The 25,684-nt window shown below is 39.6% G+C and overlaps 2 protein-coding genes across 2 annotated transcripts in view; one reads left to right on the top strand and one right to left on the bottom strand.

The window, feature by feature from the left end:
- The window catches only part of ppp3ca (protein phosphatase 3, catalytic subunit, alpha isozyme), a 42,378-nt gene extending 28,273 nt beyond the window's left edge, over positions 1-14,105 (bottom strand). The window contains exons 1-2 of the mRNA XM_034684299.1: positions 13,690-14,105; positions 5,909-6,109 (exon numbers count right to left, since the gene is read on the bottom strand). Of these exons, the coding sequence (XP_034540190.1) occupies positions 5,909-6,109; positions 13,690-13,744 (256 nt within the window). The 5' untranslated portion in view covers positions 13,745-14,105. The remainder of the gene's footprint in view (positions 1-5,908; positions 6,110-13,689) is intronic.
- The window catches only part of cxxc5a (CXXC finger protein 5a), a 95,890-nt gene that overhangs the window by 34,847 nt on the left and 35,359 nt on the right, over positions 1-25,684 (top strand). Inside the window, exon 5 of the mRNA XM_034684301.1 lies at positions 23,580-23,646. The gene's annotated coding sequence lies outside the window, so the exon portion shown is untranslated. The remainder of the gene's footprint in view (positions 1-23,579; positions 23,647-25,684) is intronic.

Raw genomic sequence — 25,684 nt, 5'->3', positions numbered from 1 at the left:
CGCAGTGAACACTATGGCTCTGGAGTGCAAACCTACATCTCATTTCCTCACTGCCTTCAATTTTTCATTATCATCTTCCTCTGTCTCCTTCTCTCCTACTCATCCTCCATCTCCTCTCTCTTTTCTGTCTCCCCTATCAGCTCCACAGTGGCCTTCGCCCACTCAAAGCTTAGAGCAATGTGAGTGGGAGACGGCTTGTGTGACTAAAGCAATCAAACACACACACACACACACACACACACACACACACACACACACACACACGCACACTCAAACACCCATGGAACACATCCATGCAAGTAAAGACCCACAAGTGCATAACTGCCTCATAAATATATGACTACACACACGCACACACGCGCACACGTGCACACACACACACGCACATTGCTGCAAAGACATTTGATAACTCAAGCTTACAAAGATGTAAAACAGACCTCCACACTCACAAATGCCTGTACACAATACTCTGTTCATCATCCATATTTCATGCTTAATACACAAAGCCTCCATTTTCCTGACGCCAGTCAAGATTAGAAGCCTGGGACCTCTCTTCAAGTCAAAGTGCATTTCATCCACACGTCACCTTTGTTTCAGCTAAACACTGTACTTACTTTTAACAAAGACAACTTCATGTATATTTAATGTCACGTGTGTGTGTGAAGCTGAATAAACACGAGATGCCAAAGTTCAAATGACCGAGTTGTAGAAAACATAAAGACATTTTTTGAAGAGTATATAAAAACAACAAAGATTTAACTTTAAATCGTTTTAAAAAGCTTTGAAGTTTTAGACTCAATCTAGACTGTTTAATATTAAACACATCCACCCTAACTGGAATGCATACCACAGAATATAGCACCAAGGACAGTGTATCTTCTCAACAAACATCTTTTTTGCAGATATTTCTTTATTGGATCGCAAGAAAAAAATATGAGAGAGAGAGGGGCGTGCAACACAGGTCTACATCAAGCGCCAACCTCCGCTCTTAAAATATGAAGCCCATGTGGAAGCGCAAAAATCTGCAGTTCAATGAGTGTCCCCTTGAGGCTGGCTGCAGAAACACCTGAAACCACATACCATTCAAAAAAGACGATCTTTACAGCAATAATAAACATGTTTACAGCCTGGTTCAAAAACATTTTAGGTCTTAATAGTTCATTTCTCCCTCGAGACACACTGTACAGGGTGAATTATTTTAACTAGTTATTTTTGAAGATATTAAGTGCATACGTTTTGCATAAATAAGGGCATAGCTGACTTGATTGACAGGTGCTCACCCTGTAGTTGTTAGTGAAAAGGCTAAAGGCCCGCCTCTGTACCTCACACTAGCTCGGACAAAGTTAGATTGAGTAAAGCATTTCCAATATGGCACTCACCGACGATAGGCTTCAAAACAGGGTCTCAGAAACAGATGGGTGACATCACAGACACTGCGTCCATTGATTATACAGTCTATGGTCTATAACAGGGATCAAGCATAGACTGTATAAAATATGGACGTAGTATCCGTGTCGTCACTCATCTGTTTCTGAAGTGCTGTTCTGAGGCCAATCGGCGGCAGCAGCCATATTGCTGCTGTCGAGCGATTGTGATGTAAAGAGGCGGGCTTTGAGCCTCCTAGCCAACAGCTACAGTGTTCCTGCCTGTCAATCAAGTCAGCTGTGCCTCTCATTAGAAGACTTGTAATCTTAATATCTTCGAATCTGCCGCTTTAGAAAAAAATTCATCCCCTGTACAGCGTGTGCCGATCAAGAAATGAGCTATCCAGACTACCTCGTCTTTTGTACCAGGCTGTAAACATGTTTATTTCTGCTGTAAAGATCGGCATTTTTGAATTGGTGTGTATGTGGTTTCCGGTACTTCCGGAGCCAGCCTCAAGCGGATCCTCGATGAACTGCAGTTTTTAGCACTTCGGCATTGGACTCATATTTTAAGACTGGAGGTTGCCGCTTGGGATCAAGGCATAAACCTTAATTCCTCCCTTTATTGACTATAATGACAGATGTATCACAACACATAATAATTTGTAATCAGGCAGATGACACAGCTCTCAGTTTAGCTTTCACCATCCAAGTAGTTACGTGTTCTCTTCTTCAGTTTGCAGTTTGTTATTTTTCCAGATTTGTTTATCTTTCTTTTTAATTGGTGACATATTGAGTTTTGCTGGAATCACTCTGATACTGATAGAACTCTCAGAATAATTATGTTCCATGTACTGTTAGAAAACAAAAATACATCAATTAAAAAAAAAAAAATGTAATTTGAGTTAATCTTTTTGCTTTAAAACAGCAGGCTAAATTGCAAGCTTTATGCCCCACAGAGTTGCTGCAGAACAGCTTGCTTTGCTGCCACCAAGGATGTACGTAGGTCAGCAAGTTTATCCCACGATAATGAGATAATGAAAATAATAAAAGGAAATGGTGGACATTTTATGTTTTTGGAATTATATTTGATTTCATGTAAAAAACTCTGTGTGTGTCTAATGCTTCAGCAGATGCTTCAGTAGATAAGCACTTCATGCCCAGCTGCCACTAAATATTAGCTTGGCTTGTCTTCAGTTTTTTTTGCATATTTTTTAAGTTAGGATTTATTTTGTGCTTTTTGCTCAAACCTGAGCCAGACCCAAAATACTAATCGCAATAACATCACATCTACAGAGTTGGTAGATAATAGCTGTACTTTTTTATGTAGATTGGTATAGATTGGGTCCTCAGTGCCAATTCACATAAGCAGGAAATGGAATATGTGTCAGACAGTAAAAGTCATGTTGCAGTTAACCTTTTGCAGAAACCAAACCTCATTCTCAGCTTGAGGTCGTGATAGGAAACTTTGTACAAAGCGAAGGATAAAAACAGTTTGGTGTCTGGTTCAGGTATGCTCATGTTCCTTAATAGGGGTGGGAATTGATAAGATTTGATCAATGTCAATGCCAGTGTCGATTCTGCTTATCAATACAATTCCTTATCAATTCTCCTAACGATTCCTGAGTGTTTTTTTTAGGGGAAAAAACGTATTTCTACACAGTCTTCTGAACCAAAAGGAGCCATTTTATTTTTTCCAAAATTATGTCTGCACGAGACTGAACATGAACATATTCAACTTGAACATAGGCTACTGAACAATAGGTTGACCTCATTCTCCGCCGCATGAGTCCGGACGTGGCTCCTCGAGCCTGAGAGAAAGCATCCCGACTCCAAAAGGGGAGAGGTAGTCTGGGTTTCGCCTCCCCGACGCGAACATGTTCACATGGAACCCTTCTCCACTTCAGCCCAACGCGAACCCCAACCTTCGAGGTCGAGTCGACAAATGCTTCAGCATATTTGAGGTATTTGCATCTAGGAGTTCTGTGTCACAGAGTGTGTGAGGTAATGCAACGTACCGCGACGTCTTGCTGGGAAATTTATCGTTAAGAAGAATCGATAACATTTAAGGTGTAAAATTCCGATGGAATTAATCGCTCGGAACCGGTTCGATCCGGTTTTCAATTCCCACCACTATTCCTGAACATAACTGGGTGATTCTGTCCAAGTCGAAAGTTCAGATGCTTTCGTGCTTTTGATGAAATCGCATAAGCTACATTTTTAAGCAGTATTACTTTGAGTTACAATGTAGTTGATTTACTCTCTACACCTCTCTAAGCAGTAAGCTTAAAAGCCTCCAAAAGCTTCATTTTTGAAGTCTAAGTTTTTATTGTCAGGACTTAATCATGACCGATATCCCAGAGTGTATTTGTAATATTGTCGCCCACGTACATGACAAGACAATAATGATTTTTTCTGAAAGTGACATTTCCTTGCAAAAATAATTTACATATTGCTCTCATCTTTGTTTCATCTCTGCCTGTGCCCTTATTCAGGTGCCTTGTTTATTTTTGCACTACAGCAACAAACAGCAGTGTTGTCAGTCCACATCCTCTCACTTCCTCTAAAGTGTACATTTCTCCTTTACTCTCATACTCTCTTCTCATCTCTCTCTGCAGAAATGCTAAAACATAATCATCATAAAAGTCAGAAAACTGGTCTAGGCTTTCATCTCTATTCCCAAAAAATGTAGAACATTGAGATGACTTAGCGCCATCATCTGAGCTAAACTGAAATCTGTTTAACATCAGCATGTTAGTTTTTCCGTTGTATTTATGTTGGCAAGCTTAAGTAGCCTGTATTAAGCCTTTATGTTTTATCATAATCATTATCCTCATCATCACCATCACCACTTGAAGCATAACAAAGGATAGACAGTGTCAACTGACAATTTTAGCAACTAACACTTTTACACTTGTAAAGCACATTGAGCTTACTGTAATGAATGTGCTTTATAAATAAATTGCTATTACTTTTAGTTTAAACCATAGACTGTATTAAATATGGATGTAGTATCCGTGACGTCACCCATCTGTTTCTGAAGAGCTGTTTTGAGGCCAATCGTCATCGGCAGCCATATTGCTGCTGTCGACCGATTGTGACGTAAAGAGGCGGGCTTTGAGCCTCTTAGCCAACAGCTACAGTGTTCCCGCCTGTTGATCAAGTCAGCTGTGCCTCTCATTGGAAGACTCATAATCTCAATATCTTCTAAATTGCTGTGTTAGAAAAAGATTCACCCCCCATACAGTGTGTGCTGATCAAAAAATGAGCTCTCCAGACTATATTCATCTTTTGTACCAGGCTGTAAACATGTTTATTTCTGCTGTAAAGATCGCCTTTTTTGAATTGGTGTGTATGTGGTTTCCGGTACTTCCGGAGCCAGCCTCAAGCGGATTCTTGATGAACTGCAGTTTTTAACACTTCTGCATTGGACTCATATTTTTAGACCAGAGGTTGCCGCTTTGTTTAAACCCATTAAAAGTTTGCTTGGCTACTTCAAGGCAAAAACACTTGAAAACATCTGGAAACACCCGGTCTTTCAGATTAGCACTTCATTTGCTGACATGCTAGCACATTTAGCCTCTTACACACTAAGCAAACAGTTGGAGCAACATTAAATTGGAGCTAAAAATGTCTAAATGATGTCTAATGTCTGTGAATTACAGTATGTGGACAATGCTCATCTTTTAACCATATAAGCTAGCTGCTAACTCTGCCTCTGCAAGTCCTCAGATCAAGTTATAGCTATGCTAAAATCTTTGATCTTTAAGCTTTTTAAAATTGTATTTCCTGTCATCTTTATCTGATCTCCCACCTGGTAAGAAAGATTTCCAACCAATTTGGCCAAGTTGAGCCCAACACAAAGGGATTAAATATCCACTATCATCCTGACTCTAGGACCTTGATTTACCAATTAAATGCAACTTTGAAATGGACTTTGAACCACTGAGCAACAGTCCAGTTATTGTCTCTTTTGCTACGGTAAGACTCTTCTGACGTTGTCTCTGGTTCAGGATTGGTTTAATATTAGGAATGTGACAGTTGTAGCCTCTTTCCTGAACCAGACCTGATGACATCTGTGCGTGGTGACTCTTGTTTGGTGACACCAGACTCTCTCCACTCCTTGTGAAGTTTCTCCAAAGTTCTTGACAATCCTGTCAAAGCTGTGGTCATCCTTGCACCTTTTCAATGACCTTATGTGGTTTACCCTCTGTGTGGAGGGTGCCAATGATTGTCCTCTGTCAAGTCAACAGTCTTGTGGTGGAGTGTACTGAACTAGACTGAGAGATAAATGGTATTCACATTATATATAATATTTTGAGATGGTTTTTGATTTGTTTGAACTGTGGCCTTAATTATCAAATTAAAATTAAAAAATCTTGAAGAGTTTATTTGTAATAAGTCTGTAATATGTTAAATTTAACTTTCTTAAGTAACAGACACATTTTTTTTATCTTTTTTACAATATAAAATTTTCCTTGGAGATGCCTCTGTAAGTGCAGCAGGACAGGCTCCAAGTAAATATCTCTTTTCAGTTAAATCACCTGTGACTGGTGCCTCAATGTCCAGTATAGTTTTCTCTTGACGCAGGATCGATGCTCCCTCGCTGATGATTCGAAGTGCCACAGCTTCCTCCACGCGGCCCTCCTTGGTGAGGTGAGCCTTCAGGAGATCCACCCGCGGTTTCCCTTCGCAGTCAAACACTTCCTTCAATGTAAGGCGGTGGCTCAGGGGGAAGGGGACAGCTGAGGACAGAGCACAGGCACGTTGTGACATTTAAAGAACTGGGACATTGCAGTAACTATGGCTACTGTTTATGCCAACAAGAATACAATTCGTGACTCTTTTTTCTTTTCCTTTTTTTTGTTGCTCTGTTGTGAGAGCATAGTGGCAAACACCAAGCAGGAATTATACAAGCAACATAACATCAAGGCAGCCATGCAGAAATCCTATTTGAAAAGCCCTATCCCTGTTTGTCTTTGTAAATATACAGTATTTATATCTTTTGCATAAAAAACAAATTTATAAACATGGCTTTGCTTAATATGTAAACACCTAATAAAGAATGAGAAGACATTTGCAAATTTGAATTAAACACAAAATAGAATTATCCTAAAAGATCAGAAATATGTGAAACACAACTCGATCATATTTATATATATTAGATAATGTGTTTCTATTTTCAAAGGAATGATTAAATAACAAGCAAATTACAACATGTTATCTTTTGTCCTACTTTAAATCTATATTTTACAAAAAAATCTCAGCATTTTTTTACTGAACATTGCAAAAATAGAGCAATTATAGGCTTGTGTATCCTTCTTTAAGTTATGAACTCTACATTGTACATGTATAAATGTCAGCAGGTTAGATCACTCTCTGAAACTGATTGATGTACATAAAACAGTCAGTTAATAACACCAGTACAGATGTGTGGTTACTTGTTAAGTGTCTTCTGAGTGCAGGATAAAACCCTGCTAACATCCGAGCACTCGATTCATCCAGCAATCTCCCTGGACTGCTAAAGCCTGTGGCCATTAAAATGCACCAGTCACCTACCCAACAGATTGCCTGTGAAAGTGTGAAATCCAACCACAGATCATTACTTCAGTGGCAGCAAAGGTTATTCATTAGATCATGTACGGGGCCGTCTGTGCTGTGTGAGTACCAGCTTTTAGGTCTAATGTATTGATGTTAATCTACAGATCATCTGTCTTAACACAGAAAAGTCTTTCAAGTGTTGGAGCTGTAAATAATTCAAATGGAAAGGAAAGCTGCAAGTTGTAAAATACATTTGAAGAGCTAGAATCAAGCAGGATCACAAACGTCAGGCTGGAAGTGACAGATTTCTTGTATGCCACGTCTAGCAATGCATCTATGGTTCACCACCGAGCACTGAGGCATACACTTAGGAACACACCTACAGAAGTGTGTTAAGGCCTTTTCTGTTCACTGTACTGTCTTTTTTATATAAGACTATGACTAGGACTGCATACCAACTCTTCAGCTCCAAACTTTTCAAAAACTTTGGAATGAAGAGTAGAACTGACACCCATAGAGTCGACGTCTTTCATAACCTATTGAGAGTGAGTGAGCAGAGAAGTTGTAGAAAGTCGATTGAGTAGGAAATTGCAGAACGTTGTTCAGGTAGCTGAGCTACATCGACAAACAACTGATTGTTGATAGTAAAGGAGGTGAGCAAGCCTTTAACCCTCCTGTTATGTTTGTTTCTCTGGAACAGCAATAATGTTCCTGGGTCAATTTGACATGGGGCATATTTAATTATCCAAAAGTGTCAGAACCCAAAAAATTCCAATAAATATTTTTTAAATTTCATTATTAACTCCATTAAATCAATATTTGGTGCAATTGTGTTCTTTTAACCTCACAGATCATGCTTCAATGAGGATATCTCACTCATTTTTCATGAAAATTCTTGTTAAAACGTTTTTTAAATGTACATTGAAAAGACCTAAATATAAATCCAATAGTTTTAAATGACATAGATTTTGTTTTATTTTATTTTCTATTTTGAATTATTATTTTGCTATTAATTGATGTTGATGAATTAACACGAACCACCTCTTCTGTCACATGCTGCCCAGTTGTTTTGGCAGTTTTAAGCTGGTTTGGAAGGTTTATATTGCCTAAAATGTGAAATGAACCACTGTGATTGTATATGTTGATTTCACCTATTAAGGAAAGCAAAGACGTTTCATACCCAAAAAATATTTTTATCATTTTTTTCTTTTTTTAGATGTTTTAACTTTAAAAAGGGTCAATGTGACCCACAACATAACAAGAGGGTTAAACATAGTTGCAGTACATGCTGTGCAAAAATGGAGCATATCTTTCACTTCAACTGTTGTGATGGTAATTTAATTTATCTAGCTCCTTGTTTTCTTCTTCTCTGGTTGATTGTTGTAATCAGAACTAGTTTGTATTAAGTATGTGCACAATCTATCTCAACATATGTTTTCAGAGATACACAAGTGTTTAGAATAAGGGCAACAAACTTATTGACATTAACAGCCATTCAAGTCTTTACTGTGTAAATTGCTGCTACTTAAAGCTCCCATGAGAGATTTTTAGGAGGTTATAAATCTAATTGAAATTGACAGCAATGCCTCTTTGTGACATACAAAAGCAGACGAGACCATCAACGCAAACAATGACCATTTCTGTACTGCAATATTTAATGCATGTAAGCGCTGTGAGAGGGTAGGTGTCAGACGAGATGATGACAGTGAGTAATGCATTACAATGTTAGAAGTACGCATGATGAAGGGAAACACCACTGACACATATAAAGGACAAAATCAACAAAGATATAAGAGGTACCATGAACACATCATAGGGGTGCCGATATCACCACAAACAGGAAGTTCCTGACAGGAGCTTCAAGTTCCATTTAAATCACAGTCAAATACAAAACACAGATTCATTTTGGAGATTAAATGTTGCACAAGTATTCTTCATATTCTTGCAATAAAATATTGAATTAACTGTGTTTTAAGTTGTAGTGACATCCTGCAGTACGAGTATATATGTACACACAACACAGGCTGTCAGCCGTGGTATATATTTATATATGTATGCACTGAGTATGCTTGCCAGATTTGTGGAGTGCATTGCAAACAGAGCAGCTGAGCAGTGCCAAATGCAGCGACGACAAAGGAGGAGTCTTGAAGCTTGGGCTTATACTGAACATGATCAACATGCTCTTTAATAATGAATGCTTGACTAGAGGAATCTCAAATTCGCTGCTCCTGGGATAATGAGGCGAGCCCCGGCGAGTGGATTTAATGGGACTCAAATTTTTTCACAGGATGCAGTGTGTATCTGTGATGGCGTTGTGTGCTTTTTACACTTTACCAGCTAGTACAAACTCGGCACAGTCATCACTCAAGTTTCTCAAGTTTTGGTTTGGATAATGTCATTGTGCAGTGATGAGATGCTCTTGTTTTGTCTGTGAGAATAGACTACAGTATACTTTGCAATGTACCTCTAAAATGCAGGGCTGAGATACTGTACAAGAAGAAATGAAAAGGAGTGTGATGTTCTACAACTAGTCCCTTTAACAGTCAAACTGAGGGCTATTGCCCCGTTCAGGAAGATATTTTATTTTCAATGGTAAACATTAAAATGTGAATTGAAAGAAAAAAAAAAAGAAATTACCCCAAATAGTCTTCAAACTGCTGGCATCTTTACCTTAGTAAGAAATGACAGTCAGCTTTTGTAGACAGCAACAAAGGATTTATCTCACTTATCACAAAGAAATCACAAAAAAAAGCAAACCCAGATCCTTCACAAACCATCTCAAGCCACACATTTCACAGACACAAGCGTATGAAGACGCAGAAACACTCTGATATAGATGTACTGTGAGATGAAATGAGATGAAAAGCTGACTTCTGCTCAGCACCCAAGCAGAGTTGAACTATGAAATACTGTATGTTGCCGGGCAACAGCAGCAGCAGCTGACTGTTGGAGTACAGCCAGTGCCGCCACGGAGTACTGCAATTTGCATCAGAGGTTCACAGAGATGCTGCTGGAAAATGCTCACACGGTAGACACGTCAAATTATCCAATCATATTGTGCAGACTGTACTGTACACAAAACACACCGTTCTCTATTCTGCAAGCTCTAAAGAAGGAGAGGTCTGCGGTTTGTGTTTGGCCTCATCTGATTAGACACACATTTTTGAGAGGAAACAAATTAAATACAAAAACAAAAGTGACAAGCTTTTATTATTGACTGCAGATAAAGCTAACATGTTCTGCCAAATCCGACTACTGCACCACCCAAACCAGAAATACATGATTTCATGCCAACATAGGTGTTGTTGCAACTGAAGGCTGCAGAGCATGTGTTAGTCTGACTGAAGACCTGTTGTGTTTAAATCAAGTACATTATGTATCATTGCAATGCTTCTCATATTGTTGCATGATAAAGTGGGAGTTATGGCTCTTTGAAGGGAGCTGGATCTTTTGGCTCTTTCCCAGAGAAGTTCACAGGAATCATTCATGGTTTTTATGGCTTTTCAAAAAAGGTGAACATTAGGCTAAAAAAGGTCCACATGTACGAGTAGCGTCTTTTACAAAACATGTTTAAGTCTGAAGAGCGGAAAGTGAAAAATGTAAACAGAAGGGGAGAGAGGTTTGTCTTATTTCTCTCTTATTTTTAGCATTTATTGAGTGTTGGCAAGCTAGTGTGGAATTGTTCTGTAAAACCACAAATTGAGGGCGTCGTTGGCCTAGCGGTCTAAGCGTGCGCCCCATATACGGAGGCTCTAGCCCTCGTTGCAGAGGTCGCAGGTTCTATTTCAGCCTCGACCATTTCCTTCTTCACCCGCGGTGTCTCACGGAGAGATATCACAGGTCTTTTCTTCCTGCAGTGGTCAGACTCTGTAACCAATAATGTATATAGATATGTTGTAAGATATGCTTATTTTCACCTCTTTAATTTTAATTGCTAATAACTTTTTAATAATTGATATTTTATAGGCTCTTGTTTGCTTTATACTCTTTTACACTGTCTACTTTGCTGCTGTGACACTTAAATTTCCCTGTATGTGGGACGAATAAAGGACTATCTTATCTTAACTTATATTAGCTTATGTCCTCCCCCACTCTCTACTCCCCACATTTTCTGTCTCTCTTCAGCTGTCCTGTCCATTAAAGGCAAAAATGCCCAAAAATACAACTTAAAAAAACCCCACAAATTGGACTTGAGAGAAAAAGGGAAGTGGATCTTATGTAGGCAATTCAATTTAGGGACAAATATACCAACCAGCTCTTATTTATGGTTAGTTTAGACTAATTAGTACCAAAGGGATGTCATAAAGAATGATGTTGTTCTTAAATAGTATTCATTAATGCATAATTATTTAAATAACAATTATGTTATGCTTGTTATGTCTTCAAACCATGTACAAAACTGTTAAAGATTTATAGGCTGCTGCTTTTTTCAGAGCACACTGCATTAGTCTGTGAAATCAGATACTCTTAAAGTCATTGACATGAGGATCACATTTTGTAAGGTGCTGTTATAAAGTGCGACATTTCACAAGAGTATACTATAGGCCTCATCCCTGAAATAACTGACCTGAATATGCCGCTTGATGCCCACAGCACAGTGGTGACAGAGCTGTGGAAAACAAACTGCACAGGCCAGCAGTTATTGTATCTCTTAAGAAATGTTCTGTCAGGTTTAAACAAGCAAGAAAAAACAGAAACTGGCTGAGGTTTAACTTAGAGACACTAAATGTGTGCAAGGATATAAATAGCTCAGAGTAGCTTGTAGTATCAGTGTGCCGTAGATTGCTACACACGTTCGATGTAAGAAACATTAGTGTCACTAGTATCACCATTTTTATAAGCTTCCTTTGATCACCTGTTTTTTTGGTTCTTAGTCTTTTGAAAATTGGAGAAAGGGCTTTTCAGAATTAAGAATTGTGTCGTATTAGAAGTGACAAAAGGATGTTAACATGTTTGTAGAAAAAGGCAGTATCCTACCAACAATATAAATGATACTTTGGGGGAGAATAATGACCCATTTTGAAGTATTCAAGAGATGAAATTGATTGATTAGTTCAGGAAGGCTTCAGAATTGCACAGCCTGAGGCTACATGACGAACCAATATGAAGCAAGTTGATATCGTTTTACTCAGCCTGAGAATAAAAACACTTTGGGTGCTTCAAACATCGTGCAAAAATCCTAAATGTTATATGACCATGTTACAAAAGCAGAACGCTGAGTCAGATTTTTTGGCTGGGCTGTGTATGCTGATGTAAACCTTTTGTTTGACATATTTTTGAACGCCTGAATGTCAGTAAATCTTTGTTAAAGTGGTTTTATGTTTCTTGTGTTAATCAGACACAGGACTTCAAATGTGAATGTCATATATTTGGTACGTACTGCTTCACCAATGACAAGTTTTCATCTCATTTATAGCTTCCAGGTCAGTGACGGTTTCTGTCAGAAGTGCTACTTTGTTGACGTGTTTACTGTTCCTTGTTTTCATTGGGTTTTTTTTTAGCAGTTATACGTGGGAAGCTATATGGTTGCAAGTCCAAGACTTCATGGACAAAAATATCGTATTGTTTGCTTGTATATCAGATCATACTCCATCATGTCGCATGCAACAGTTAGTGTTTGGATTGAATGTCCTGAAACATATCATCTGCTGACAAAGCAGAGGAAGATCAAATGGCTACTCTTCAGGATTTCTGAGTCATGGTGTGTTGTTTGTTTCCCTTCAGTATCAGTTTTTGATAGGAAAACTATTCAGCAGTGATGCCATTGTTTGTTATGTCACACTGATGAAGTGCTTGACTAATAATAATGATGAATAAAAGATTGTTACAGCCCCTTGGAAAGCAATGGCTGCTTTTTCTGACAGTATTGTTCCTTTTTTTAAGTGAAGCTTTTCCCAGTTGTAACAGATTACATACAGGGTGCGAGCAGTGCCTGCAGTCATTGTCACGTTAGTGTATTTCAGTGCAGATTACTCTGTTTCTACAACTCTGCAGCCTAAAGGACAAAGTCGTTCATGCTGACTGAGCTGCTCCTATCCAATAATAAACTGCATGTGAATATTTACAGGCTCTGTGATGTCTGTGAGCTGATCCATGGTCCGAATGAGCAGTGCTAAATCAGTTATGGCACAACTGTGTGCACTTCATCATCCTTCATTGATCCAAGTTTGTGTCCTCAGTAATCCCCCCCCCCCCTATCCAGAGCTGCTTTCTCAGCATCTACTGACCTGCTTTTGGGTTTCCTTAGTGATCTTTCCTAATCAAATGAACAAATGACTCACTCCTGGTAAAATATACCCCCATTAAATGTCAATTTCATGCCCGTTTCCTCTTCCACTGGCCCTGTCAAAGCCTGTGAAATCCTGCTGCATCACTGCCCCAGCTCCTACCAACCACAAGCTCACACAGCAATTCAGCTGTTTTTCCCTGCCTCTCCTCTCAGAGCCAATATGCAGTCAAACCGTGACAGCAAGAACTGAAAAATAAAAGCATCTTTGCAGCAAATTATAACAATCTCTATTTCCAGGTGCATTGCTACTGCTACTAATGGTTATTTGTTTTTTTCGTGGGGGCTGTGCAGCAGCAGAAAACCGGATTGTTTATCAACATCAAAGCTCCAGCAGCCCACTACCACCACCACCATGAACACAACTTGATGGCCGCAAACACACCATTAAAGCACGACATGAAAATAAAGGCCACATTCTCCCGAACCTTAAACGAGCCAAACATATGACATGTTATATAATATTTATAACCAAACGCAGAATGTAGGCTAACTTACATTTCACCATTCTGTCGGCGGCGTTTAAGACGATGTCAGCGTTAGACATCTTCATGGGCAGTTGCTGTCTTCGTGGCTGAAGCGATTTCTCTCCCTTCTTTTTTAGGATCTACTCGCAGTTTTTGTTGTCGAAATGCGACTGATAATGTGGCATCACTTGGATGATGCGCCCCCTCCGTGCGTCGGTGCTGCCGGGTAGGACTGCTGCTCCCCAGGCAGGCAGGCGGGGATGGATGGATGCTGGATGCTGTAGGAGCTGCTGCTGCTGCTGCTGCTGTGCTAAGCTGTTAATGTGGGGGAGGATGCACCGAGAGAGGGAGAGAGAGAGAGAGAGATAGAGAGAGAGAGGAGGAGAGGGAGGGAGAGATGTGCAATATCCCGACATGGCGGTGAAGGGAACTCCCACGCAAATGTTTCACGGGACTGCCTGATGCTGCCATCAGATGGAGGCAGAGACGGGGTTGCCCCCCACGCACGCACGGAGCGCCATGTTTCGGTATTCTCCAAATTTTGGTACGCCTGAAGAAGAGCGCGTGGGTACCCGGTTGGTTTGAACATGTGTAACATTTATGATAAAGAGACAGGTTGGATTTGATTAGGCGCGTGCACGTGCACGTAAACATTTCAAGCCGATGGTTTATTTTAATAATAGCTGAGAAATTTCACTTGGTGGCGACAAAGTATAAGAGTTTAGGCAAAGTAAGATAAAGCAACCCAGACATAAGTACAATCAAGAAAGAAGTTTCAATAAGTAAATTAAATAAAAATAAAATAAAATAAGTAAAAATAAAAATAGATAGATAAAGCTAGAATACAATTTAGATATATACATTGTTACAATGGAATTTAGAGTAAATAGAAGTAATTACAGGCAGTATTAAAAATGTTTCAGTAGTGACAGGTTGACATGGTGTCATGATGGTTGGTAAGGACAAATTAAACAATAAGTAAAAATAAATATGGGTATGTAATATGACCATGAGTTGTAGTTACAATAATAATGTAATATAAAATAATAAATATAGCAAAGATAATTATAATACAGTATATTATGAATTAACAGTCTGATGGCGGTGGGCACAAAGGAGCGCCTGAAGCGTTCAGTCTTGCACCGTGGTGGAAAAAGTAAGCTACTCACCTGCTACTCACAGTCTATGTTACACATTTCCGGATTATTCAAATCAGTAATTTGTGGTTAATTGATGATATAACAATTAGTTTTTGAACGACAGGAAATTGCACACATATTGCAATAATTGCACTGAGTCAACATCAAAATTGATACAAAGCTCTCTGCTGAATGAATCATTCTCATTCTGCTATGATTTAAAAAAAAAATAATAATAATTTGTTTTTAATGCTAAAAAACGAGATTTACAAACATTAGAATAAATAAGAATAATTTCTAAATGTTAATAGCAATCTACAAACACAAGCCTGATTTTTGTGCCCTGAGTAATGACTGAAAGGCAAGCTAATGCTAAACCCTTAATTTTTTTTTAAGTTATATTTTTGGGGGCTTTTTGCCTTTATTCCATAGGACAGCTGAAGAGAGACAGGAAATATGGGGAGTAGAGATTGGGGGAAGACATGCAGGAAATAGCAGACTGGTCGGGAATTAAACCGGCGACCCCTGCAATGAGGACTGTAGCCTCTGTATGTGGGCGCTTAGAGTGCTAGGCCACCAGCGCCCCTAAACCGTTAATTTAATGAATGAATACTATATTAAAGCTGCTGTTGGTAGGAATGGTGTAAAACATGTTGCTCTTTTTCTGCTGGGTTTGGAGAAAAGGTCGTAATGCCCATCGGTACTCATCGGTAAGTGGAGTAATTTGAGACTATTGCGAAATCTCTGCGTTTTCCAATGCCTTTGTATCAAGCAAAGTTATTATTCCCCATGTTCCCGTTATGACGGACCAATCATAGCTAATCTCCAATCCTCTGTCCTGACTGATTAAGGGGCAGCCCCTACTACGTCCTCTGATTGGTTATGAGTTTGGCACTATCATGACTGCACACGCCGATCTGTGTTGGGGGGCGAAGAAGAAATCTGGTTGGGAGGGATAGTGTTGACATTCGAAGTACCTCTCTCTGAACAGATGTTTACTCTGTGACTACCAACAACAGCTTTAAGTCATCACAATTGAGAGTTTAAATATACAGCGTTTTTTTTAATAGAATATGGTCAAAACCGCTAGACAAGTTTTTGGTTTTTTTTGCTTTTTCGTAATAGTACTGGATGCACCTGTAGGTAGAAATGAAGAGCAGTACCCTGCATGTTGTAGTTTCTCCTGACCACCAGCAGAGGCAGATGGATTTATTTACGTCTGTTCACATTTTAACAGATGTTACCTTCCTATGAAGTGTTTGTTGAATACCCTAACTGCTTAGCAAAACATTCATTTTATGTGTCATAATAGGGACAACTTGATTAAAAATAATGTATCAACATAGTAAAACAAATAGATAATCTTACAGATCGCACAGAAAATGACTACTGTGAAGTTTAAATGAAGACAATTTCTGCAAATAAAGGTAGTTGTTCGAGAGTTAATTGTGGTTCAACAACTCAAGGTCAGTGTCGTAACAGCTAATAATGAGAAAGTTAAATCTCATTTTGACTTGTTTATTGCTGTCGTTTGAAGAACACATTTGTATGATATTGAAATAATGCCTATTGTGTGTGAAAAAGCTTGTTGTGTCTTGCTTAAAGACAACAGATAATATCTCAGAAACTGTGGATTTTACTATTTACAGGAAAGTACTTGTTTTTGACATCTTCCTTATTACAGTAGACAGAAATGATCTATCAAGTTTGACATTTTTTTTTAAAATACATTAACAAGAGATTCAACTTAAGCAAGCACTTCTCCTAATGTATTTCTACTACCTGGTTCAGCAAATCAAATCTGTGTAGGTCTTGTATTTAATAGTGATATGTTTACTACAAAGGTGAAATTAATCAAGTCTAACAGTCATGTTATGGAGTCAGAGGTGAAAATATAAGGAGAATTTAAAAACTTCAGTATTTTTACGGTCAGTTATCTCAGATTTCACTCTGTTGTACTCGGTGTATATCTCTATCATCATTTGATTTATCTCTAATACCAGAGCTGGTCTGAAACCTAGGGGTGACTCATTCCAGTGGGCACGATGCTTTTTATATTTATTACTGCTCTTGGCAATAAAAGCTTCGCTCACACTGCTGCTCTTGTTAACAGCTTTGACAAAGTTGGAGCAGACCCTGTTGTGTAGTTACTCTGCTGTCTTCCTTTTTGCCCTCTTGAAGCTCTTGTTTGCAGCCTTTAGTGCCACTTCTACAGGTTTTGCAACTTCAGCGGCTGAGTTAGTTGAGTTGGTGCTTTGACCTGCTTTGACCTTAAGACAGCTGCAGGACATTAAAGTGGCTCAAAAAGAAGTTCAGACAGGCATAGGGAAAGTGGGGACTCTTACATGTACATTTTGGTATAACAGAGAACATCAAAGTTGTGTCCTGCTCAAGTTCTGCAAATTTTTCAATAGTTCAAATTTATGCTTAGGTGGCTGTTTGAAATAGCATGATGCTACAGTGTGAAACTGCATCACTGCTAGGGTAGATAGAGCCATGCAAACAGAAAGTGATGTGTTCTGTTGTGAAAAAAAACAACATTTGAATCTGGAATAAAACCTTTAAGGATAACCAAATGTTTTCAAACTCAATCAATCCCAGGTCATTAGCAGGAAAGTTTGATTTGATGTTGATTTCTAAGTCTGGATTAGCCTTAAATGAATCCCCTAAATATTTTCTGTTTCAGTGTTCTGACTCATGGTGTCTTAACCAATGCCTCTAGATAAAATAGCAGTATCTTGAAGAAGTTCAGAATTCATTTACCTAGATCAGGGGCACCTTGAGGGATTTTGACCCCATGTAAAATTTATCACATCAATTAATCAACCTTTACTTATATAGTGCCAAATCACAACAAACGTTATCTCAAGGCGCTTTTACAAACAGAGCAGGTCTAGACTGTACTCTATGTTATATAATTAACAAGACCCAACATCAGTACTCTATGTATAATTAACAAGACCCAACATCAAGACAGGATAAGATCCAGTCCCCTCTTACAGAAAGGACTCTGAGTCTGATGTCATCTTAATCCACCATGAGCAGAGCACTTTACAGCATTTAGCAAGTTACAGCGGCAAGGACAAACTTCCTTTAACATGCAGTAACCTCGAGCAGAACCAGACTCATGTTAGCCTCCACCAAGTTGGGGTTGGAAAGAGGGATCGAAGAGATCAAGAGAGAGAGAGAGAGAGAGAGAGAGATGATGGTGGTGAGACGGATCGTAGTAGTTGTAGTAGCTGGAGTCTGGCACGTCCACAGCAGCAGGCCATCCACAGCAGCAGGCCGTCCACAGCAGCAGGCCGTCCACAGCAGTGACTCAGAGTAACCTACAAGACAAGGGAGCTCAGGGACTCAAGACAGGTCTATGGTTAGTAATTTTAATGGGACATTAGGCCCCTCTACTTCACAACCACAAGTGTTTTCATTTCAGACCCCCTGTCAATTTTCCTAACATTTCCTCTCCTTTTCTTGGATACATAGGTGTTGTAATGGAAATTATAATTAACACCTTGTTGGAACTTAAGTGTTGAATATCAGAGACTTATGTATGTTTAAAACATTTTTAAAATGAGTGTTTATGTCTGTCGCTGCCTGTGGAAACATTTTTAATTCATCAAATCATTTTGCAGCACTCAAATTTGACTGAAGCTTAGGATTCCTGTAATGTATCTTGATGAGTCACTGAGTTTTAAAAATAACAAAAACAATAATGATCATACAACTGGTTTCAAATTTGATAAACTGAGTGGATCTGATAGTTACAGCCCACTGCTCTTATTATTTTCTTCTCATTCCTTTACTGTAAATCTTGGTTCGGGTTTATTGTTCTGAGGATTTCTCAGCAGCCGACTCACCACTAGATGGAGCCCTGACCCTGATTTTTAAAGCAATGGCAGCAACAGCTGATCAACTGGTGCTGCTGCAGGAAGGCAAGTGGTTACTACTTTACTGTTAGATACATGATAACATGTGAAAGCAGTGACATTGATTGTTTAATGATACAAGCTAAACAGTATTTGAAGTCTTATTGTCGTGCATTTTTGTCCTCTTACTGTCAGGGAGGACAGTAGATTCACTTGCTTGCTGACAGATGAGGCTGAGCGTGTGATTAGTGGCAGGATGAGTAATAAATCTGCAGTAATGGAGCCAGTGTTACTCATCAGGTCTCTGCAGCGCCAGGCTGTGAGCCTCACACAAGGCGTGACCAACTTGGGTCTTCTTAGTGAGACGGGAAAACACATGACAAAGTCTTAACAACCTTAGTTGAATTGAGGTCGCAGAGTCTCCAATACCTGTCTGAAACACATGTGATGTGTCACTGGAGTTAGAAGGAAAACTACACCAGATTTTATTATGCATGTTATTACGTAATACACCCAACGTGACTACCTACTGAGTGTGATTTCCTTGCATTACATCAAAACAACAAAGTCCTACATAAAGTGAGTAATCAAGTGTAGCACTCACAAATTCATAGTGTCCAAATTATAAATGAGATTTCCTTGTGAGAAAGCGTGGAATAAGTGGGGAGTATTTCTGTTCTGTGGCAATGGCCTGTTGGCAGCTCCATTTGTTGACCCCTCCTTTAAACACTGTTGTTGCTGGCATGCTGAGCTGGCACACAGTTAGGAGAAAATGGCTCTAAGAAATGGCCTCTTCCAACATAATACGAATGAAGCTTATCCAGCTGTATGCTCCCACATAATTAACTCACAGTCACTTACTCACAGTCATGTCAACAGCACAAGCCATTAATTAGATCACAAGCCATGTTGTATGTGATTCAAATACATCACAAGCAACATGTCTTGGCTCGTAATGCGGACAATACATTTTTCTTTATGGCTTGGTACGCTGACAGCCTGTTGTCATTGTCATGCCAAAAGACCCCATCTTTAGACGTTGATGGTTGTTCTCACTTCAGATTAGCCAAGACAGAAATAGTTAGTTGTATTCAAATTGACTTGGATAGGCTAAACAATGACAAAGAGCCACTTGACAGCAGAAGAATCTCTCACAGTCAGGAGAACACAAAAAGAAAATGTTTATAGTCACTGAAGCCAAGTCACATGACTTTATGTGACAGTAGCACCGTAGTTTGGTTTCCATTTGTTGTCCAATTAGCTTTGACCTCAAGCAATTCAACAGGCCTGGGTGTGTGCAGGAAGCGGTCCACATGGAGAGCAAAGGAAGCAGATCAAGGCTGTGGTGCAATCCAAGATCCCATTAGTAGAAATTTGACAACTATTTGGCTTTTTATGAGCTGCGATTAACATATCTGCATAAAAGTGTAACAAATTATCGCTACTAAGATGTCGTCTCTCAACTACAACTCCATTTTTGCTGTTCGAGTTGCTATTCAGACTGTAAACAATTATCAGCACATAGAAAATACAGTTTACATTTTCATTTACCTCTGCAGGAACACTCTTAAAGCAAGTTGGTTGCTACTCCCAAAGGATAGAATGTCACCAGACAATACTTATAGATTGATGCACATATAATCAACCTTGTTCTTTCTGAAGTGTTGTAATTCAAATGGTACGGGTAGATTGATGCCACTTATATCTGTGACTCAACCACTGAGTTAGAGTGTGGAGCATTGGTCGCATGTAAAGATGCACGACAAGTCTCTACCACCACCTGTTGAACAAAAGTGAAGCCAAATATCCCCACGATAGGCACTGGCATGTCGCACTGATGACAGGGCCAGAATCTGCAGAGTAGGGATTGACTGGTGGAGCTGCAGTCGTTACTTCTTGGTACTCTGCTAATCTGGAGCACACACTGCAGCAAGAGACACATTTAACAGAGGGGTAAATCATAGCATTACATCTCTTTTTGTAGCATCAAATAACTAATAAAAACTCAACTTTTCAGTAAAATGAACATGTGTGCTTAAATCTTCAGGACACAAAAAGACTATAATGACAGAGACCATGTTTAAGAATAATGTATTTAATATGTATTTTGATTTGTAAGTTAGACCCACGTCCCAACCAGCAGGTTGATGTTACTTCTTAAAGTAACTTGTCATGTTACAAGATTTCTGCCATTAAACCATAAGATAAGGTGCATTTCGACCAAGAGTTCTGGGGTCTTTTAGCCATAAGACCTACTTTCCCCGGAGATAAAATGTTCCTGTGCCCCCATTGTTGTCTGCGTTTCGACCGTGTGCTGAAGTCCCTGCTGGATTTTGAAAATCAGGCCAGTGTCGTATGGAGAAAAAAAATGATATTAAATAATATTTTGAAATCTTAATAAAAAACTAAACTAGTTTGCATTCCCAGGAACTCCCTCTGTGTTTCAACAACTGTTTAAACTCCATAAACACTGTTACGTTCAGCCGAAAGTCCCAGGACCTTTGAATAGTACTACCCCCCAAGCAGGGGCTTTTCAGGGGGGAGATTAACTACCCCTGAACTAAATTTAGACCCTTGTTCCTCCAGTCAAAACGCACGTAGTTCAGGGGTAAAGTCCCTAGTTCCAGAGTAAAGTTCCTGCAGTCGAAAAAAACACCTTTAGTTACATTCCTGCGTTACTTGCAAACAAAAGTAACGCGTGAGAGCACTATTTATCACTAAAAACTCAAATGCCGATGCTGAGGCTATATCTGCCCTCTGTCAATGCAAAAAAGTAATCCTCAGAGTTTCCTGCGTTAGCTTGTGCAGGCGTCAGTAGTTCTTGCAGTTCCCCAGCAGTGAGAGCATGGCACTTGGCAACAAGCACCATCTATGTGTTGTCTTTTTCCCTCTCCTTTCTAACCTGACCTAGACATTGCTGTTTTGTAGCCGTAGCGCTACCAGCATCTTTCCACTCCTCAATGGGCCTCGACACCAGCATTGTGGAGCTATGTTTAGCTCGCAGATGCTTCTTCAGATTTGGAGTGGAGTTCTTAAGCATCTGACAAGTTTTTTTTTCCTTGAGACACAGCTTACATTTCACCGTTATGTTTTCCTTGTCTCTTTCACCCCAAAACTTGTAATAATGGGCAGTAAACGTGGTCGGATCTGTCCAGGGGCGTCATAGTGAGGAAAAGGGGGAAAAGTGGGACTGACTACCTAGGGCCCAAGTGGGGAGGGGGGCCCCTAATGGGCCTGAAATAAAATGTGTTTTCTACTACGCTTTTCTTTTGATTTGTTATAACTGCAATAAGATAACTAAAATTGTCTGAATAAATAAACAAACATTCAGAATTCCTCTCTGGAAAAAAGGGGAGTCTCTCTCAAAGTAAATTAAATCGCAAATAAACCAGTATTATAGCAGCAATGTTATATTATGTAGGGTTGGCTGTGGTTATGGAGCCCACTGAGATATCTTTTCAGGGGGCCCAGAATTCCTGGCTACGCCCCTTGATCTGCCATCTTACTCAAGCATTAGCTGAACTAGCTAGGTAGGCAATCTCACTGACACAACTGTACCAATGCTTCAGAGATGTTTTCAATAACGCATCAACTTTATGTAAAAGTAACTTTGTAACAGATTACTCATGCATCACGTTACTCAATACAGCAAAAAAAGTAATGAGAGTATTCTTGTCCCTCCCATCGCTAATATGGCGGAGGTGGGATGTAGGACTTATACTGCAGCCAGTCAGTAGGAGGAGCTCTAAATCCTTTGGCTTCACTTTTGAGTAGGCTCCAGCAGCAGTATACTTGTCACTTTCGGGAAGCTGTTCATCACCTTCTTATGAAGTCCGGTATGGAGGTGTTTAGTGTAGCTCTGCATGAAGACTCATGGTGGGAGAATGTAGGGAGAGGAAACAACTCCCATGACAAAATCAAAGGTTCAAAAGCACCTGTACTTTCAAATGACACCTTTAGGAAACTAAGTTGCAAAAACAATCCTTTTCTTCATGTGCTGTAAGTGTTTCTCTCTGAGCACAGGGACTTACTGAAGGTTGTGGAAAGAAAACAGCAACTGGAACAATCTGCTCCAACAGCTGGTTAATGTTGCTGACAGATGATCTATGGTATTCTGTAGGAAGTGACATCACCTGGCACCAATGACCAGCCAATAGGAGAGAGCCAGAACCTTGCACGATGCCAGTAGATGTCATGTTTCACACATGTTTCAGTTTCGGGATAATGCAGAGTCGACTGGAAATGTAACGTATCATTATTGATTATATCATTAAAAAGTGGTTACCTTAGACTGAAATGGTAGATGTAAATATACATAGAGACAAATACTCTTTACTTTGTACTGGCTTAAAGGTTTTTATTGATGCAGATACTGTTTGGACATAAAGATATCACTGTTAATGGCACTGCAGAAAACTCTTGCAGAGGAAGAGCACAGTCCCTCCAAAATAAGGGGGCTGTTGACAGTGTGTTACACTGATCATTTGGGGAGTTTACAGGGCTTGCAACATTCCTCAGTGTTGGACGAAATGATGTTCGTGTCTCGCCCCGCTCCCTTCATCCCTTACGTACCTCGTTCTGGGCTGTCTTCGGGGGCTTTCCTACGGTGCCGGTCATGTGTGCAGCTGGGGATGGAGGCCGTGCAATGCTAATCCTCCTCCCCGGCTCAGGAAAGTACCCTGCCTCCCTGTGCAGAACGAAAACAACAAAGAGCCGAGTGTGGCTGCAGCCTCCGGGGTTCAGTGCACCCACCAGAACATGTCCAAGAGTCACAGCTTGCTGCTCCCTCCTACCAATCTATCCATGCATGACTTTCTCCCTTCTCTCTCAGGCTTTCTCTCTGTGACCCTCTTTTCAACCTTTGAAAGACACGTATGATTGCAGACTGCAATGTAATATTCCTCTGTTTTGTGCAGGGGAGAGAGGAAGGTTAAAAGAGAGGACGCACAGATTACAACAAAGGAGACAAAGAAAGTGGTCAAGGTGGGTTTAATGGAGACAAGATAATCTATGATAATTTCACATAATTCAACATGGCTACAATTGCGGGGATCCTATTTTTACGTTTAAAGCTTTTGTGATGCTGGGCAGTTAACTGGCTCTGAAAAGATTGCAAGAATTGTAAGCAATTGAAGATTTTCTGGTGTCGTCAGCAAAATCACAAACAACTCAGATCCAGTCCAAGTCTTTGTCTTCTATGTGCTGGTCATTGTATACAGTCCAACTTGCAACTTCAAAAGGCAAGAATAGGGTTTCTATAAGAGGGTCTGTATATGTGATGCAGATTTTAAAAAAAGCATATAAAAAGTTAAATCATCGTCTAAGGACAGCAGATGGGACTCTCCTACCTGCTTATTCTGCTCTCCACACTGATGTTTTTCCAGCAGGCAACCAAAGCCTCCTCAAACACGATTTGTCAATACGTCTTGGACTACAAACGGACTACAGTTTGAAACTAGAACACTTCAGTAATAAAATCCACATATCACAGATTCATCATTCATGAAGTTTAACACATTACATATATTATTTATGGTTCTCAGGTGATGTATCCTAATGACTTAAGGATCCCTGGCTATTCCTCCACTGATATCATAAGGCCTAGATGTACGCAAAATGTCTCAATGATTACCAAATGGATCCCCATGTTATCAGGTGCACATATTAACTAACCCCTTAGGGACACTTCTAATAACTTTGCTGAGCTTCTCAAATTTAATTTCTGGTCTATATTTGTCCTGTTTGTACCTGCTCATGCAACACAATAAGATTCTCATCAGCCTCACATGTACAGCCTAACTTTGACTATATCAGACAAATGATGCAACTCCTCCCACTGTGCAAAAGTGAGGCCAACATATCCCTGAGATCTAGGCTGACATCTTGCATGTTCGGGGTTCGAGTCTGCCCAGTAGGGATTGGGTGATGGAGCCGTTACTTATACTGACATCTCCCCCATTGTACAACATATTTAACTTAGGGAAATAACAGCAAGATCCGTCAGGTTGGTGTATGCTAGCACAGTTAAGGAAAATGCATCAACTCTTGTGTTAACTCTCATTTTTATAGCAAATAATAACAAATTTAAACAGAACTTCTCAGAGTGGTGAATGTTGGACATAGATCAGAACGATTAGAAAAAATGATCATGTTTAATAAAACTTACTTAACGTTTTGATATTAAAGTTATCCCATGTCTGATCTGTTAATAATGGAGGCCGGATTAATGACCTATGCTGCTGTTGGTAGTCACAGAGTAAACATCTGTTCAGAGAGAGGGACTTCGAATGTCAACACTATCCCTCCCAACCAGATTTCCTCTTAGATCGGCGTGTGCAGTCATGATAGTGCCGAACTCATAACCAATCAGAGGACGTAGTAGGGGCCACCCCTTAACCAATCAGGACAGAGGATTGGAGATTAGCTATGATTGGGCCGTCATAACGGGAACAAGGGGAATAATAACATTGGAAAACACAGAGATTTCGCAATAGTCTCAAATTACTCCACTTACCGATGGGTACCGATAGGCATTATGACCTTTTCTCCAAACCCAGCAGAAAAAAAAAATAAACCTTTTTTACACCATTCCTACCAACAGCAGCTTTAAGTCTTTTGGCTTTACTTTTGGAGACCTGTCATTGTGTCCATCTTTTTAAACTGTCATTGGTTTAAGATTATTTTCAAAATCTTATATGCTAATATGCTAAAATGAGGTAGCAACCTATGGTGTGGAAATGAAAGCAATACAGAAGAACTCCAGCTCTCTTGGTGTCTACTAAAGGCTAGTTCTACCAGCTTACGAAACCCCTTTCACATTCATGTTAAAATGTCCATTCTTACAGCAGAAAGAAACATGAATACAGCCTGATACATAACAAAAACGGTTATGGTATGTAGTGCCTGTCTCTCTATTCGTACACTTTACGAGCTGAATTGTAAATCTCATCCATTTGAAGAAATTAAGGTTATGAATTTTTCTTTATTAGGCATCACTAGATGTGTGACTGACTTGACTGAC

Source organism: Notolabrus celidotus, chromosome 5 (assembly GCF_009762535.1).
Source record: "Notolabrus celidotus isolate fNotCel1 chromosome 5, fNotCel1.pri, whole genome shotgun sequence".
NCBI classification, from domain to species: Eukaryota; Metazoa; Chordata; class Actinopteri; order Labriformes; family Labridae; genus Notolabrus; species Notolabrus celidotus.
Note: the sequence above shows the minus strand (reverse complement) of the source record. Positions and strands in the feature narration are given on the sequence as shown.